This window comes from Pelobates fuscus, chromosome 1 (genome assembly GCF_036172605.1).
Source record: "Pelobates fuscus isolate aPelFus1 chromosome 1, aPelFus1.pri, whole genome shotgun sequence".
Classification (NCBI taxonomy): domain Eukaryota; kingdom Metazoa; phylum Chordata; class Amphibia; order Anura; family Pelobatidae; genus Pelobates; species Pelobates fuscus.
In genome coordinates, this window is record NC_086317.1 from 28,113,426 (window position 1) to 28,131,381 (window position 17,956).

Consider the following 17,956-nt stretch of genomic DNA (forward strand, 5'->3'; position numbering starts at 1 on the left):
AAAGTTTCACCTAAAGTATTTTAACGTATTTGGGATTGTGGGATTTGCAGTGGATAAGTTCCAATATAGAAAATACTCCAATCTGTGTGTAACATTAGATACGTGAGATTAGTGTACACATGCACATATCAAACATTATTCATGTATTCCATTTTTGCACCATGCTAGACATTTGCACTTAGTATCAGAAATAAAACCTGTTAAAAAATATATTAATTTACGTGGAATGGGCAATAGTGAATAAAATATCACCCTCACACCTCCTGCAGTATACAGCATGCTATACAACCAAAACTCAGGTAATGCTCCTCCGACAACAGAATAAAAATAGTTTTTCTCCTTAACCATGTTCAATGGAAAATGAGTTTTTGTAAATATTTTGCCGAAGAGCAATATGTTCTTGTAGTGTTAAAGCCTTTGAAATCAGAAGATTTTCATTCATGATGTCAGTCTAGTTTTATTCCATTGATTTCCCTCTCTTCATGTAATTGAAGTAGGTATAAAATCGAGGACCCGAGCAGAACTGGGGTGTTTAGTTTTTGGGGATACAGCCATCAATCTGTATTTCTGATGGCCAGCCGCCGTACCGATTCTTGTTGTTCTCAGAATGGTTGATCTGTGAAACAAAATGAAAAAGTTAAAATACAATAAAACCAGTTTTCAAACCAGCTCTAAAGACACACTGTTAGGTGCATTGCACAGGTTAGGTCACAGTTATGTTAGGTGGGTTTTTAAAACATTTAAGGGATACCTGCCCACCAGGCCGCCCTAAACCCAGGGCCGCCGCATCCAGGACTCAGATTTTTCAACTCACCTCTCTCCCTGCAGTCAGTGGTGTCAGCCGGCCTCTCCTGATCTTCTCCCAGGACCGCTGTGGAGTCTGGGAGAAGAGCAGAGGACATCATCAGGAGAGGCAGAATTCACTGACTGATGGCTGCTGCTCCTGGCTCCTGCCCACCACTTCCTGGCCCCATAGACATATAATACCTAGACAGCGATGCCGCATCGACCGCTACTTCCTATTGGCGCTAATGAGCCGCCGGGCCTCCATCTTGGACCGGTCCCAGTGTGATCTGCAGAGCAAGGTCCTCATTCAGGAAACATGGCAGGAATCATCAGTAAACCTGGTTAGTCTTAAAATCCACCCAGAGGGTGTATAGAGCCAGTAGCATGATGAGTATTTCCAGACTTACCTAATCCTTATGCTCATATATTCCAGTAAAATATAGTGACTGGAATATATGAGCATGATGTTTAATCCTGGGATATTAAATAATATTAACTGATAACTTATCAGCAGTTTTAGCAGCTGATGCACTTTTGTTCTCCTCTTTTTTTCCTTATACCACTTTATTTCTTAAAGATTAACTGTGAACAGGCCCGGACTGGCCATTGGGCATTCTGGGCAAATACCCGGTGGGCCGCGATGGCCGTGGTGCGAGGCCGGCAGGGGAGATCCCATGATCTCCCTGGCTGGCCCATGCAGGGCCAGCACTATACGAGCGCCGGCCCTGCTGTGTGCCTTCGTGGGCCGGTGGGGAGATCAAAGATCTTCCTCACCGGCCCAGAGGCATTGATATGCAGCCGCCGGCTGGGAAGGGAAGGAGGCAGGAGAGGACCTGGGGAGCTCTAGCCAGCAGTTCCTCCGGGTTCCACTCCCGAGGTCTGAGCATTGCCACGGTAACCACTGCAACGCTCAGATCTCGCAAGAGTGAACTCTAGCCCTGCAGGCTAGAGTTCACTCTCACCACTGAGACCACCAGGGAAGACAGCACAGAACCCCCCTCCATGGCAACACGGCTCCCCCCTCAGGCTAAAGGTAAGAAGGGAGGGGGGGGATATAAAGTTTTTTGGGTTTTTTTTATAAAAAAAAAATACATATTTTAAAAAATATATTTACACTAACAGCACACTTGCACAGTCACACACAGCACACTCACACAGCACCCTCAGACACACACATTACCCTCAGACACACACATTACCCTCAGACACACACATCACCCTCAGACACACACATCACCCTCAGACATACACAGCACCAGAGGCGGCTCTAGACTTTATGAGGCCTTAGGCGAAACTCAAACATGAGGCCCCACTAACAAAAAAGTGTCACATATACACATTGATGCACAGTTTACCTGTGTATGTGCCTGAGAGTGTGTCTGACAGAGAGTATCCTTGTGTGTGAGAATGTATGTCTCTGTGAGCATGTTTGCGTTTTTGTCTGAGACTGAAGTGTGTTGTGTGTATGGCGGGTGATGGTGTGAGGGGGGTGATGGTGAGAGGGAAAGGGGGGTGATGGTGAGAGGGAGAGCGGGGTGATGGTGAGAGTGAGCGGGGGTGATGTGAGAAGGAGGGGGTTGATGTGAGAAGGAGTGGGGGTTGATGTGAGAGTGAGGGGGGTGATGTGAGAGTGAGGGGGGTTGATGTGAGAGTGAGGGGGGTTGATGTGAGAGTAAAGGGGGGTTGATGTGAGAGTGAAGGGGGGTTGATGTGAGAGTGAAGGGGGGTTGATGTGAGAGTGAAGGGGGGTTGATGTGAGAGTGAGGGGGGGTGATGTGAGAGTGATGGGGGTGATGTGAGAGTGAGGGGGGTGATGTGAGAAGGAGGGGGGTTGATGTGAGAGTGAGGGGGGGTTGATGTGAGAGTGAGGGGGGTTGATGTGAGAGTGAGGGGGTTGATGTGAGAGTGAGGGGGGGTTGATGTGAGAGTGAGGGGGGGTTGATGTGAGAGTGAGGGGGTTGATGTGAGAGTGAGGGGGGGTGATGTGAGAGTGAGGGGGGTTGATGTGAGAGTAAAGGGGGGTTGATGTGAGAGTGAAGGGGGGTTGATGTGAGAGTGAAGGGGGGTTGATGTGAGAGTGAGGGGGGGTGATGTGAGAGTGAGGGGGGTTGATGTGAGAGTAAAGGGGGGTGATGTGAGAAGGAGGGGGGGTTGATGTGAGAGTGAGGGGGTTGATGTGAGAGTGAGGGGGGGTTGATGTGAGAGTGAGGGGGTTGATGTGAGAGTGAGGGGGTTGATGTGAGAGTGAGGGGGGGTGATGTGAGAGTGAGGGGGGTGATGTGCGAGTGAGGGGGGTGATGTGAGAGTGAGGGGGGTGATGTGAGAAGGAGGGGGGGTTGATGTGAGATTGAGGGGGGGTGATGTGAGAGTGAAGGGGGGTTGATGTGAGAGTGAAGGGGGGTTGATGTGAGAGTGAGGGGGGGTGATGTGAGAGTGAGGGGGGTGATGTGAGAGTGAGGGGGGTGATGTGAGAGTGAGGGGGGGGTGATGTGATGTGAGAAGGAGGGGGTGATGTGAGAAGGAGGGGGGTTGATGGTGAGGGTGGTGAGGGGTGAGGGGTGAGGCTGAGGGGGGTGAAGCTGAGGGGGTGGGGGTGAGGCTGAGGGTGGTGAGGGGTGAGGCTGAGGGGGGTGGGGGGTGATGCTGAGGATGGTGAAGGGGTGATGCTGCGGGTGGTTGGGGTGGGGGGTGATGCTGAGGGTGGTGAGGATGGTGAGGGGGGTTATGCTGAGGGTGGTGATGCTGAAGGTGGTGAGGGAGGGTGATGCTGACGGTGGTAAGGGAGGGTGATGCTGAGGGTGGTGGGGTGGTGAGGCTGAGGGTGGTGTGGGTGGTGAGGCTGAGGGTGGTGGGGGTGGTGAGGCTGAGGGTGGTGGTGAGGCTGAGGGTGCTGAGGCTTAGGGTGGTGGGGGGTGCTGAGGCTGAGGGTATTGGGGAGGGTGGTGAGTCTGAGGGTGGTGAGGCTGAGGGTGGTGGGGAGGGTGGTAGGGAGGCTGAGGGTGGTGGGGAGGGTGGTGAGGCTGAGGGTGGTAGGGAGGGTGATGAGGCTGAGGGTGGTGAGGCTGAGGGTGGTGGGGAGGGTGGTGAGGCTGGCTGAGGGTGGTAGGAGGGTGATGAGGCTGAGGGTGGTGGGGAGGGTGGTAGGGAGGCTAAGTGTGGTGGGGGGTGAGAGAGCCTACCTTTAGTCCATGGTGGTCCAGTGGGCTCCCTGGTGGTCCGGGGGCCACTGCTCCCGGTCTGCAGCTCCGCAGAGCTGCAGACCATGTAATTTCGCGAGACCATCAGAGCGTTGCTGTGGTAACCCGCGGCAACGCTCTGATTGGCCGGTTTTCGCGAGACACATGGTCTGCAGCTCTGCTCACTGCGGAGCTGCAGACCGGTGTCTGCGGTGGCTGGCCGGGCAGCCAGGAGGGGCCTCACACCCGGCGGCATACCGGGCAAGCCGCCGGGCCCCCTCCTGGTGTCAGGTCCTCGGTCAGTGACTGAGGACCTGACACAGTCTGCCCACAGGCGGTTTAGACGGCCGATAGGCCCCAGCCAGCGCAAGGCCTTAGGCAGCCTCCTAAACCGCCTAATTAGAGAGCCGCCTCTGCACAGCACCATCAGACATACACAGCACCCTCACACACACAGCATCCTCGCACACACAGCAACATCACACATACAGCACCCTCAGACACAGACAGCACCCTCAGACACAGACAGCACCCTCAGACACAGACAGCACCCTCAGACACAGACAGCACCCTCAGACACAGACAGCACCCTCACACAGACAGCACCCTCAGACACAGACATCACCCTCACACACACACACAGCACCCTCACACACACACACACACACACAGCATCCTCACACACAGCACCCTCAGACTCGCACAGCACCCTTTAGACACACACAGCACCCTCCCTCACACAGCACCCTCACACACAGATGGCACACTCAGACACACAGCATCCTCACACACACACAACACACTATCACACATAGCACACTCTCACACATATACAGCACACACACACACACATATGTATAACATATAAAATAACCCTCAGTGAGTTAACAGACAAAGAAAATTAGAAACATAGAATGTGACAGTAGACAAGAACACCCTCACACACACACACACAGCACCCCTCTTACACACACACACTGCACCCCTCTTACACACATACTGCACTCCTCACACACATGCTGCACCCTTCACACATACACACAGCACACCTAACACACTGCGCCCCTCACACATACAATACATCCAAACATATATATATATATACACACACTACAGCACCCCTCACACTGCACCACTACACACATTACGCTCTAGATACACGCTAGATCCCTTACCCTGAGTACACTCTGAATCCTACACACACACACACACACACCATTTCCTTTACACACTTTGGGTCCTTTATACACTAGACCCCTTACACACACACTGCACCACCTACACACACTACATTCCTGACATACAAACTCTGGATCCCCTATGCACACACTACATTCCTTGTAAGCAAACACATACCACATTCTCTAAACACACACTCTCTACAACCTCTGCACACACGACGTCACCTATACACACACACTACAGCCCATATGCAAACACTTGCTACATCCCCTATACACACTATGCCCCCTATACACACACACTCTCTACAGCTTCTAGCCACACATATTACACCACAAACACGAATTAAATCACCCTATTTACACAATACCACACCACAATCAGCTCACTACACATTCACAATCCCAAAAGCAGGCTCCAAACACATGCACCATACGCTTTCCTGGACCTTTTGTCCTCTGGTATCCCACTTATGGAGACACCAGAGACAAATAAAAAGCAAACACAGCGCAAGCATGTAATTACATTTGCTTGCGCTGCGCAGAACAATTACAGGGCCGTTTTCTCATGCTAGAGCTCTTCAGCGGGGCTTTGCGCAAAACAAACCCTCTCTGGCCTCGCCCCTTTAGGGGGCCGCTATGATTGAAAAATGTCCCGGCCGAATTTTTTTCCTAGTCCAGCCCTGCACACAGATGCACACACTGACACACGTGCAGATACACAGATGTCTGGACGCACTGCACCCCATGCTCCCCCTCCCCCCCCCCCCTTCCATTTGATCATCCCTGCATAGAAAGAGGAAAGTTTAGGATGTGCTATATAGACTTCTAACTTCAGTAGCAAATAATGTTACAGGTCAAACTTGATGAAGTTCCGTAAGACAAACAATCAAGAAATAAGAGGTAGACTAGAGGCCTAACAGAATCAGAGATCTAACGATTCCTAGATCACACTGACAGACACACCTGCTCTCCAATGTTTCAAATGGACAAAGAGGAACACTTTAATTTCAGGGGATTAGGTGACCAACTAATGCAATTTATGCAACTAAAATGTAATTTGGAACAAGAACAATGTATTTACACAGACTGATTTGTAGTTACATGTATTGAGGTTTAAAGACACATTACTGGGAGTATTATTACTGCGGAGCTCTGTTATACACTCAGACACATTACTGGGAGTATTATTACTGCGGAGCTCTGTTATACACTCAGACACATTACTGGGAGTATTATTACTGCAGAGCTCTGTTATACACTCAGACACATTACTGGGAGTATTATTGCCGTGGAGCTCTGTTATACACTCAGACACATTACTGGGAGTATTATTGCTGTGGGGCTATGTTATACACTCAGACACATTACTGGGAGTATTATTACTGCGGAGCTCTGTTATACACTCAGACACATTACTGGGAGTATTATTGCTGTGGAGCTCTGTTATACACTCAGACACATTACTGGGAGTATTATTGCTGTGGAGCTCTGTTATACACTCAGACACATTACTGGGAGTATTATTGCAGTGGAGCTCTGATATACACTCAGACACATTACTGGGAGTATTATTGCTGTGGAGCTCTGTTATACACTCAGACACATTACTGGGAGTATTATTGCTGCGGAGCTCTGCTATACACTCAGACACATTACTGGGAGTGTTATTGCTGTGGAGCTCTGTTATACACTCAGACACATCACTGGTACTATTATTGCTGCAGAGCTCTGTTGTACACTCAGACACATTGCTGGGAATATTATTGCTGTGGAGCTCTGTTATACACTCAGACACATTACTGGGAGTATTATTGCTGTGAAGCTCTGTTACACACTCAGACACATTACTGGGAGTATTATTGCTGCAGAGCTCTGTTATACACTCACATTACTGGGAGTATTATTGCTGTGGAGCTCTGTTATACACTCAGAGACATTACTGGGAGTATTATTGCTGTGGAGCTCTGTGACACACTCAGACACATAACTGGGAATATTATTGCTGTGGAGCTCTGTGACACACTCAGGCACATTACTGGGAGTATTATTGCTGTGCAGCTCTGTTATACACTCAGACACATTATTGGGAGTATTATTGCTGTGGAGCTCTGTGACACACTCAGACACATAACTAGGAGTATTATTGCTGTGGAGCTCTGTGACACACTCAGACACATTACTGGGAGTATTATTGCTGTGCAGCTCTGTTATACACTCAGACACATTACTGTGAGTATTATTGCTGTGGAGCTCTGTTATACACTCAGACACATTACTGGGAGTATTATTGCTGTGGAGCTCTGTGACACACTCAGACACATAACTAGGAGTATTATTGCTGTGGAGCTCTGTGACACACTCAGACACACCAACAATATGGAGCTTCTAGGAAAAGGTGCTTTAGGATAGAAAAAAGGGAAAAAGGGACAGAGGGTTTTGGGCATAGGGACTGTCCCTCCTAAACAGGGACAGATGGGAGGTATGAACACGCGACTGAGAAAGAGACAGGTCTGTGGCCTTGAAGAGGGGGAATCAAAAAATGAAGGTCAAGAAGGACATGCTAGAAAAACAGGAGTGAAGTCCATTGTCTAGAGAACGCTATGGGTGATTTTCTGGCAATGTTACTAGGTTAACTGTCCAGTCAAGTAATAAATTGAGGTTTTTTTATTGTTTAAGAACTCCTAAGATCCATCGGAATATTGATTGTCATCATATTTACAGTATACACCTTCTGTCTGATATCTGTTCAAAGATAATCTTATACATGTGGCAGCCTTTCCTGAGTTGAATGGAAGTAATAGAAAAATGATTAGCAAAGAGAGAGAACAATCAACGACATCAATTGGCCACTAGGTGGCAGTGTTTGATGTATGAACAAATATACAGCAATATGTGTCACATTACACATGCTGGGAAATACAAAATATAGGACAGGCAGGGTTTAATACCATTACAGGGATAGCTGCATCCTTATATAGAAATATTAGCTTTTAGGAAAATGGCACCAGATAAATAAAAAGCCCTGTAAACACTTAGCTGATTCCAGTGCCAATGTCACTAGGTCGGGCTCCTTCTTCGTCAATGTCAGCTGATGGGGGAACCTAATGCGCATGTGTGGCGAGCACTGCTTGCGCACTACGCCTTTCCCATAGGTAAGCATTCACTAAATGCATTCCTATGGGGTTTTTCAACAAGCTGGTCTCTTCATGCAAAGTGTGAAGTTGTCCAGCATTGTTTCACTTGGTCAAACTCTGTGAAACTGCGGGATGCACCTAAACAGCCACTAGAGGCAGTCTTAACACTCCAATGTTATTATTGCAGTTTCTCTAAAGCAGCAATGTTTTTACATTACAGTGTTAAGGGAACAGGGACACTGCACCCAGACCGCTTCAATGAAATAAAGGTAGCTTCCAAACTCTGAGCAACATAAGATTTAGAGCTTGATATAATAGGTATGTAGCCAAAAGTGCCCAGGTGTCATCAGTGGCATACACACGATCCCTGGGGTCCCGGTGCGAAAATTGATCCGTGCCCTCCCCACCCCCCGCGCACTTACTGTGCGTGGGCCGGGGCCTTAACACATGGCGGCAGGCACCTGGTCTGCGGTATGTATACCACTGCATGCAGATACATACACTTAAAGGACCACTATAGGCACTCAGATCACTTCAGCTCAATGAAGTGGTCTGGGTGCCAGGTCCCTCTAGTTTTAACCCTGCAGCTGAAAACATAGCAGTTTCAGAGAAACTGTTATGTTTCACTGAGGGTTAATCCAGCCTCTAGTAGCTGTCTAACTGACAGCCGCTACAGGCGCTTCCGCGATTCTCACTGTGAAAACAAAGTGAGAAGACGATGGACGTCCATAGGAAAGCATTGAGTAATGCTTTCCTATGGGCGGTTTGAATGCACACTCACTGATACACACACTAACACACACACACTAACCCTCACTAGCAGACAAACAATCAATAACAGACACACACAAACTAACACACACAGTACACACACACACACAAAAAAACTAACACACTCACACTCAATAACAGACACACACAAACACACAACTAACACACTCAATAACAGACACACACACATTAACACACACAGAAAAACTAACACACTCACTGACACAGTAGCAGACACACACTCAATAACAGACACACAAAAACACACAACTAACACACTCAGTAACAGACACAAACACACAGTAACACACACACAAAACTAACTCACTCAGTGACACACACACACACACACAGTAACACACACAAAAACTAACACACTCAGTAACACACACTGACAAAAAATAACACACACACACACTAACACACATATACACACACACTCATATATATATTTTTTTTAATTTAATCCCCCAGCCTCCCTACCTTTGGGAGTGCTGAGGGTATTCCCTGGGGTCCAGTGGGGCTGCCCGACGGCTGGTCCTGCAGACGGCGAGGGAGCACTGAGATCCTCCTGTTCAGCTCCCTTGTGCGCCGGTTACTGATGCCGAAGCCGGAATGATGTCATATTCTGGCTCCAGCATCAGTGCGGTGCGCGCGAGGGAGCTGGGCAGAGAGCGCTCAGGGGAGAATGCTCGCACGCGCGCCCGGTAACGCCACTGCCAGCTCCTGGACCCTCCAGGAGAAGAGGTTGGCCACACTGGCATACAGCTGCGACCCCTGTGACCGCGGTATGTACGCCAGTTGGTGTCACCCTCCGGCTTTATATTAAGCAATCCAAAAAATAAGCTTTCTCTGGATCCCGCAAACAATCCCATCTCTGCCACATTTATAATGAGGACTTAAGATAGACAGAGTTAGTTATTAAAGTGAGAATTGTCAGGAATTCAAAGTAAAAGTCAACTACTTTGGTCTTAAATTTTAAATTCAATTTGAACTCCCTTAGAATTGATGGCACTTCTCATTTTATCATTTACCCCAGTAATTCTGAATGAAGGATGAAGGTGATTGGCTGGACAGAACTGAAGTTCGTAATTATGAAGTGTATCAATGCCTATAAGAAGGGCACTCTCCATCAGACTTGTAAAACAATTTGTTTTGGCCAACTATAAAAATTTTGGTAAGTCTGAATTTTAGTCAAATGTTGGTTTGGCTCAGCCAAATTTGAAAAATATTTCAGGAAAATGGATGAGTCAAAGCAAAGAGTTCACGATCAGTGTACTGCAAAATATATACATAACATAAATATTATTACGTATATATATTTTACAGTACACTGATAGGCCCATTTTTGGTTCATAGATCAAGTGAGAGGAAGTAGCGGATAGAGGGGAAAAAAAACTTTTAATTGTTCATACATAAAACGGGGGGATGGCACCAAGCTGTGATGCACATGTTACTTAGAATGTCTGTTTAATTGTCCAGTAAAGGGACAGAATTGCAAAATGTCTAAATCCTGGACTGTTCGTGGACTCTGAGAACTTGGTTGAAGGCCACACTGTTTTAGAATGATAGAAAGTTTTGCATTCCTGCCTGCCAAAAGTAAGGGATTTCAGCCCCGTTATCACACGGACAATATCTGGGTGGTTGAGATCATGGTATAGGAAGATGGAAGGAAAGAGGAGACAGGTAAAAATAATCAAACTATGCGTTAATCTAAAAAAGGACAAAATAATTAAGAATTCTTACCTTTTCTTTTTCCAAATACTCCGGTAACTTTGCACCTTTAACTGCGAGAAATACCCAGGCTGACCTGAACCTAATATTCCGTACTTCTTTACTCCCAAGAGCTTCAAATGCTTTCTTTGCATCATCAGATAACCTGAAACCAGGGATCCGTCATATAAGTAGGGTGGTGCATTGCATAGTCATCTGATACATAATCGTTAAAAATACAGTCTAAAAACTATTTCATTTTCCCCTGTACATCGTTTCCCAGACTGTCCATATTATAATATAAAATAAATAGTCTTGCGATTGCCATCTGCTACACACTAGACATTGTAACACGTTAATCACGATATTGCATCACCTCTTAAGAAGTCTGAAACAACCAAACTGGGTTTGTATTCGTGGATTCATTTGCCACCATACGTAAATACATTGCTAAATGTTTATATACGGTTTTATAATAATAGAAGTCTAGTCAAACTTAGAACTGGTGACACTGGTGACTGATGGGTCAGGTGTGAAAAGAAGACCTGCATATCTAATGACCAAGACTCCTCAGTTAACCAGAAAAGAGAAATAAAAAATGGAATATAGTTGGACTAATATAGCCTTTACATATTTTAACATGTTTTAAACCTCTAATTATGTTTGTGTTGCTTTATGTCCAGGGTGACCTATATAGAACGTTTCCGTAGTGTATTATACTATACAGTCATTGAAGTAATAAGGTATCAAAAAGAAATGACAAACTTGACAATACAGCACTGTATGCTAATTTGGCATCACAAAAACGGAACCCAAGCTCCGTAAAGTTACCGTATTTCAAAGTCCTTCATTCTAGTACTGTACTTTTGTGTTTATGTCGGATATAACAGTTCATTTGTGTGGGAACAACTTGTTGATCCAAAGAGAAATCTAATTATCATAATGATGTTAAGTGGACTTTGCCCTTGTTGTGGCTGAAATGGCAATCGCTTCTGACTGGGGTTTTCACATTCTTTTGATTAGCAGAAAAAGCATTGACAGAAGTGTGAAAGCTTGAGGGACTTGGACAAATATTTCTATGGAATTATGTTTTCAGACTTGCTTCTATTCAGGAAGTCCAGAAAATTAGGCCTAAATTATATGCAGAAAATTTCTAAGAACAGATAAGATCCCAATTTCTCTTAAAGGAACATTCCAAGTGCCCAAATCACTAAATTTTAAGTGTGCTATAGTAGTCATGGTGCCAAAAGTATCCTGGTTCTAGTGCTTTAGAGTAGTTTAACTTCTTACTTGAGGCACCTTTCCCCAACTCCACTAGACTCAGTTAACTGAGTTAAGCCTGGTTGTGAAGGGTTTAACTCATTGACTGAGAGTGATCAGTTGATACTCTCAGATAGTTAGCTAACCATGAACTGCAACGCTTCAATCAGAAAAGTTAACAGAAGCTCCTAGGTAGGAGTTTCCGGCTCTCCTGGAAGTTAAGAGGAAGTGTATACCAGACAAAAAGTAAAAATGTTGTAAACCTCCTTCACTACGTAGAGTGGGTCGGCACCAGTGCACTCCTGGAACCATAACCACTACAGCGTGCTGTAGTGGTTATGGTGTTTGGAGTGATCCTTAAATAACAATAACAACAAAGGGCCATAAAAGGTTTCCAATCACTATAGGTTGCCAGCATATGGTCCAAGCTCCACACCTGATATCAATGAACACAAGCTACAGAAAAGCTGGACATCATACGTAAAACCATTGTTAGCACAGACTTACTTTGTAAAGGCATCGTCATGGCTGGAAATCATGATAAGAGATTTCTCAGGAATGTTCTTAATAAATTCAACCATTGGTCCTGAGAACTCTATGAGTGGAAACAGAACGAGAAATGTAAAGGGTTTTATTATAGGCTAATAGATAGCAGTAGAACTACTGAGCCAGCAGTCGATAACATAGTTGTCCAATGGCAAAGTGATATATTTATTGCTCATTAAGAAACACACAACTCTAAGTGCATCTATACTGTACTATACTTTTTTTTGGTTCTAATTATTTCCATTTATAAATATATATATATATATATATATATATATATATATATATATATATATACACACATATATATAGTCCTGCCTCTGGCACTCACCATAAATGAATAAATATAGTCAGCAATACCTGGGTGCTTCCAGCGCCAAACATAGAAGGTAAGTGAATGGAGCACTCCTGAGGAAATTTTCCAATCGTGTGTTTATTCAATAATCAAAGAATCAACGTTTTGACCCTCCATGGTCTTTATCAAGATTAAGGGTAACCAACAAATCGTGACAGAATATATAGCAAACAATAAATGAATGACTTACCAACAGATGTGCAGTGTACCTCGACCGTGCTCGCCGAATCCGAAAGTGATAGAGTGCGTGCGCATGTGCATAGCAGTGCTCGGCTAACGTGTGTGATTATGTCATGCTGAAAGTTAATACACCTATAATGACAGTGTGCAGTGAGATATAATATCGGACTCCCAAGAAATAGTGCAAGTTAAAACCAACATAATGGAGAAAACCAGAGAGCATACTATAGATGGAGCTGTAATATTGCAAACAGTTCCTAGGTGGTAGGAGATCGGATCGAGACCATATTTATTCTATTAAGTACTGAAATGAGTAAACTGCCGAGATTGTGTGCAGGGCTAGAACATCAGTCTGCTTTTTTTTTTCCTGTGTAATCTAATTGCAGTTGGCTGCCTGCCAGCGTGTGTGTCAGGCTCACAGTGTATACTGTGCCCACTTGCCCAGTGCCACCACTCATATCTGGTGTCACAATAGCTTGCATTTAAAAAAAAAAAAAAAATTTTGACTGTAATATAATAGCAGTCAGTTTCCTTCACACGTGTGCGTTTCAGGGCCTGCCAGGGCACAGTGTCACACCAGTGCAACTCATATCTGGTGTAACAGTAGTGTACATTTAAAAAAAAAATACAATTTTGACTGTAATAGATTGAACAGCAGTTAGTTGTCTGCAAGCGTGTGTGTCAGGCCTACAGCGTCTACTCTGCCAACTTCTGCCAGTGCACAGTGACACTCATATCTGTTGTCACAGTAGCTTGCACGCATAGTACCACTAATCGAAAAAAAAATCACAGGCAGAGGCAGGCCACCCCGAAGGGACTGGACGCTCATGCGCAATGCCTGTAGGCTCATGCGTCCTTTTGAGGAGGTGACAAACCTAGTCAGTCGCACCAAAGGCACCATCAGCGACATCATACCATTTGTTTTCTTCCTGGAGCGTGCCCTGCAAAGAGTGCTGGATCATGCCGTAGATGAGCGTGAAGAGGAAGAGGAAGACATCACCACCAGAAACAGCCTTACCAGCATCGCTTGCTGGACCTGCGGCAACGCTGGAAGAGGATTGTGAGGAAGAGGAGTCAGAGGAGGAATGTGGCTTTGAGGAGGAGGAGGAAGACCAACCACAACAGGCATCCCAGGGTGCTCGTTGTCACCTATCTGGTACCCGTGGTGTTGTACGTGGCTGGGGGGAAGAACATACCTTCAGAGAGATCACTGAGGACGAGGAACAGGACATAAGTAGCTCGGCATCCAACCTTGTGCAAATGGGGTCTTTCATGCTGTCGTGCCTGTTGAGGGACCCTCGTATAAAAAGGCTGAAGGAGAACGACCTGTACTGGGTGTCCATGCTACTAGACCCCCGGTATAAGCAGAAAGTGCCTGAAATGTTACCGAATTACGGCAAGCCGGAAAGGATGCAGCAGTTCCAAAATCAATTAAAAAGTATGTTTTACACAGTGTATAAGGATGATGTCACAGCACAACGGGAATCTAACAGGGGAAGAGGTGAAAGTAATCCTCCTCCTCCCACGACCACGCCGGCAAGGACAGGACGCTTTACAGACGTGTTGTTGATGGAGGACATGCAGAGATTTTTAAGTCCTACGCATCGCCACAGCCCTTCGGGGTCCACCCTCAGAGAACGACTCGACCAACAGGTAGCAGACTACCTCGCCTTAACTGCAGATATCGACACTCTGAGGAGCGATGAACCCCTTGACTAGTGGGTGTGCAGGCTTGACCTGTGGCCTGAGCTATCCCAATTTGCGATAGAACTTCTGGCCTGCCCCGCTTCAAGTGTCCTGTCAGAAAGGACCTTCAGTGCAGCAGGAGGTATTGTCACTGAGAAGAGAAGTCGCCTAGGTCAAAAAAGTCTAGATTACCTCACCTTTATTAAGATTAATGAGGGATGGATCCCGAAGGGACTGACAGTGGGCGATACATTCGACTAAAAAAGGCCTGATGAGGCTGACGTAACAGGGATTAAACTGATAAGAATAGTACTACTTAACACACCACTCCTATCTGGTGGCACATTAGATTGCACGCGCAGTGCCCCAAATTTGAAGTAGGAGGACCGACCTAGCATCTTTTTCAATCTCCCGGTTCCTAAAATCGATGCCATATCCACGTCCCCTTATAGGGGACGTAACAGGGATTAAACTGATAGGAATAGTACTACTTAACACACCTTATAATAATGCAGAGAGAGGCAATGCAGAGAGAGGAGTCTGAAGAAGAGGAGTCAGAGGAGGAAGGTGGCTTTGAGGAGGTGGAAGACCAAACACAGCAGGCATCCCCGGGGACCCTTGGTGTTGTACGTGGCTGGGTGGAGGAAGAGACCTTCAATGACATCAGTGAGGACAAGGAACGGGACATGGCTAGCTTGGTATCCAACCTTGTGCAAATGGGGAGTTTGCGGTTGTGCAAATGGACTGTTTGCAGTTGTTTGCGGTGCGTTAAACGGGGAGTTTGGTCTGTCACTGTGAAGCGGGCGTAACCCTTACACTACCTGATCGATACAACATCATACCTGATGTTTTAAAGCATGTTATTCCAAACAATTTAGGAATGTTAGGTGATTTATGCCCTTTATGGATTAAAACCAGACTCTGCATCAACTATGTAATTTTCCATGGGAGTTTTGCCATGGATCCCCCTCCAGCATACCACAGTCCAGGTGTTAGTCCACTTGAAACAACTTTTCCATCACTATTGTGGCCAGAAAGAGTCCCTGTGGGTTTTAAAATTCGCCTGCCTATTGAAGTCTATGGCGGTTCGCCCGGTTCGCCCATTCGCGAACATTTGCGGAAATTCGCGTTCGCCGTCTGTGAACGGAAAATTTTATGTTCGCGACATCTCTAATCCAGGGTGATCACTACATGGTATATTTATAGGAAAAGAAAGCAATCTAAGAACCCCATAAGCAAAAGATAATCCATCTCAAATTATCAGAGTATTGAAACAAGAAACCAGAGCTTAGAACATAGCATAAAATAAAATGATAACAAAACTGACGAATGCATATAAAATCATATGTATACTAATAATCAGGAAAAACCAATGAACATAAATGAAAAAATATAAAAAATGAAAGAACATATACAATATAAAAATATAAAAAATAAAGAATATACAAATACAAAAATAAAAATATAAAAATAAACATAAAAAATTATAAATATAAAAATTTTTAAAATGTAAAATAAATGAAAAATAAAAACTACAAAATAACTAAGAATAAAAAATAAAAAAAGATGAAAAACGCATGGAATGTCCATCGTAAGCCTCTTATCTGACATCCAAAAATGAACTGAGGGAAATATATTTGTTCAACCCTCTGGGATGAATGGTGTCCAGTTGGCGCGTCTAATATGTTTCTTACTGGAGAAGTAGTCTCGACCGATCTCCCCCCTGGGTAGTGTGGGTATTCTATCAATTCCCGTAAACTTCAATGTAGGCAAGTGGTGCTGAAGCTGCAGAAAATGTTTAGCCACAGGCTTGTCAGTTCTTCCATCTCTGTAAGCTGTAGTGATAGCCGATCTATGTCCTCGAATTCTATCCCTTAATGTTAAGTCTGTCTTCCCCACATAAAACAGGCCGCAAGGGCAGGAAATAAGATACACTACAAAATCAGATTGGCACGTAATGTAATGATTGATCTTGTATCATTTGCCCGTGTGTGGGTGAGCAAATGTGGTACCCGCCAGCATGTGTCCACAAGTGACGCAACCTGTGCATCTAAAGCAACCCTTTTTCCCAGTCTTCAGTGGAATAAGTTTTCATGAGACAATCTTTGAGGGTTTTTGTTTCTTTTGCATGCAATTCTAGGAGGTTTTCTGAAAATACTGCTGAGGGATCGGTCTGCCGATAATATCTCCCATCGTTGCCTAATATTTCTAGAGATATTGTAGCTAACCGAGTGGTATGTCATGGGGATGGTAATTTGAGTAGGCTCTTTATCTATTGTGTGATCCTCCTTATCAGAAATTTCCCGGGCCTTTGTCAATGCCTTCTGTAAGATCTGTTTTCGATATACTCTTTCCAAGAAGGATTTGAACATATCCTGTATTTGAATTTGTTGTTTTTCTTTATCAGAGTTATATCTGAATACCCTAAGAAATTGGGAGATGGGTAAGGATTTTTTTAAGTGATGGAGAATGAAAGCTGTTGGCGTGAAGTAACGTATTCCGATCTGCTGGCTTTTTGTATCATGCTCATTAGCTGAGCACTGCTATGCGCATGCGCACACACCCTACCACTTCCGGGTTCAGCGAGCACGGTCGAGTTACACTGCACATCTGTTGGTAAGTCATTCATTTATTGTTTGCTATATATTCTGTCACGATTTGTTGGTTACCCTTAATCTTGATAAAGACCCTGGAGGGTCGAAGCGTTGATTATTTGATTATTGAATAAACACACGATTGGAAAAATTCCTCAGGAGTGCTCCATTCACTTACCTTCTATATATATATATATAAATTAACAATAATACACAGTTTGATAAATTTGAACAGATTAGCACACTACCTTTTTTTAACTTTTTCATGCATTTTCACATGTAGCCATGAAGCGTGTATTAAACATGATACAATTTTATAGATTTCCAAGAACCTGAACTATGGTCCATATTAGATTTTTTTTCCTATGTTCATATATTTATTATATAATATTAATTTATATTTTACTTTTATTTATTAAACATGGAATTAAAAAAAAAAAGACTGGAAATTATCTGAAACTGAACAAATTTGGGGCAATTGTTCAAGTTTTACTTGCATTTCCATAAATAGCAAGAAGGACATCTAGAACACGGGTAGCTAAAAGGAAAACTACCAGCTCCGATAGAAAAA

At 44.8% G+C, this 17,956-nt stretch overlaps 1 protein-coding gene across 1 annotated transcript in view; it reads right to left on the bottom strand.

Moving 5' to 3' along the window:
- Positions 1-220: 220 nt before the first annotated feature.
- The window catches only part of FAM3B (FAM3 metabolism regulating signaling molecule B), a 61,890-nt gene continuing 44,154 nt past the window's right edge, over positions 221-17,956 (bottom strand). Inside the window, exons 6-8 of the mRNA XM_063442440.1 lie at positions 12,532-12,619; positions 10,798-10,930; positions 221-616 (exon numbers count right to left, since the gene is read on the bottom strand). Of these exons, the coding sequence (XP_063298510.1) occupies positions 533-616; positions 10,798-10,930; positions 12,532-12,619 (305 nt within the window). The 3' untranslated portion in view covers positions 221-532. The remainder of the gene's footprint in view (positions 617-10,797; positions 10,931-12,531; positions 12,620-17,956) is intronic.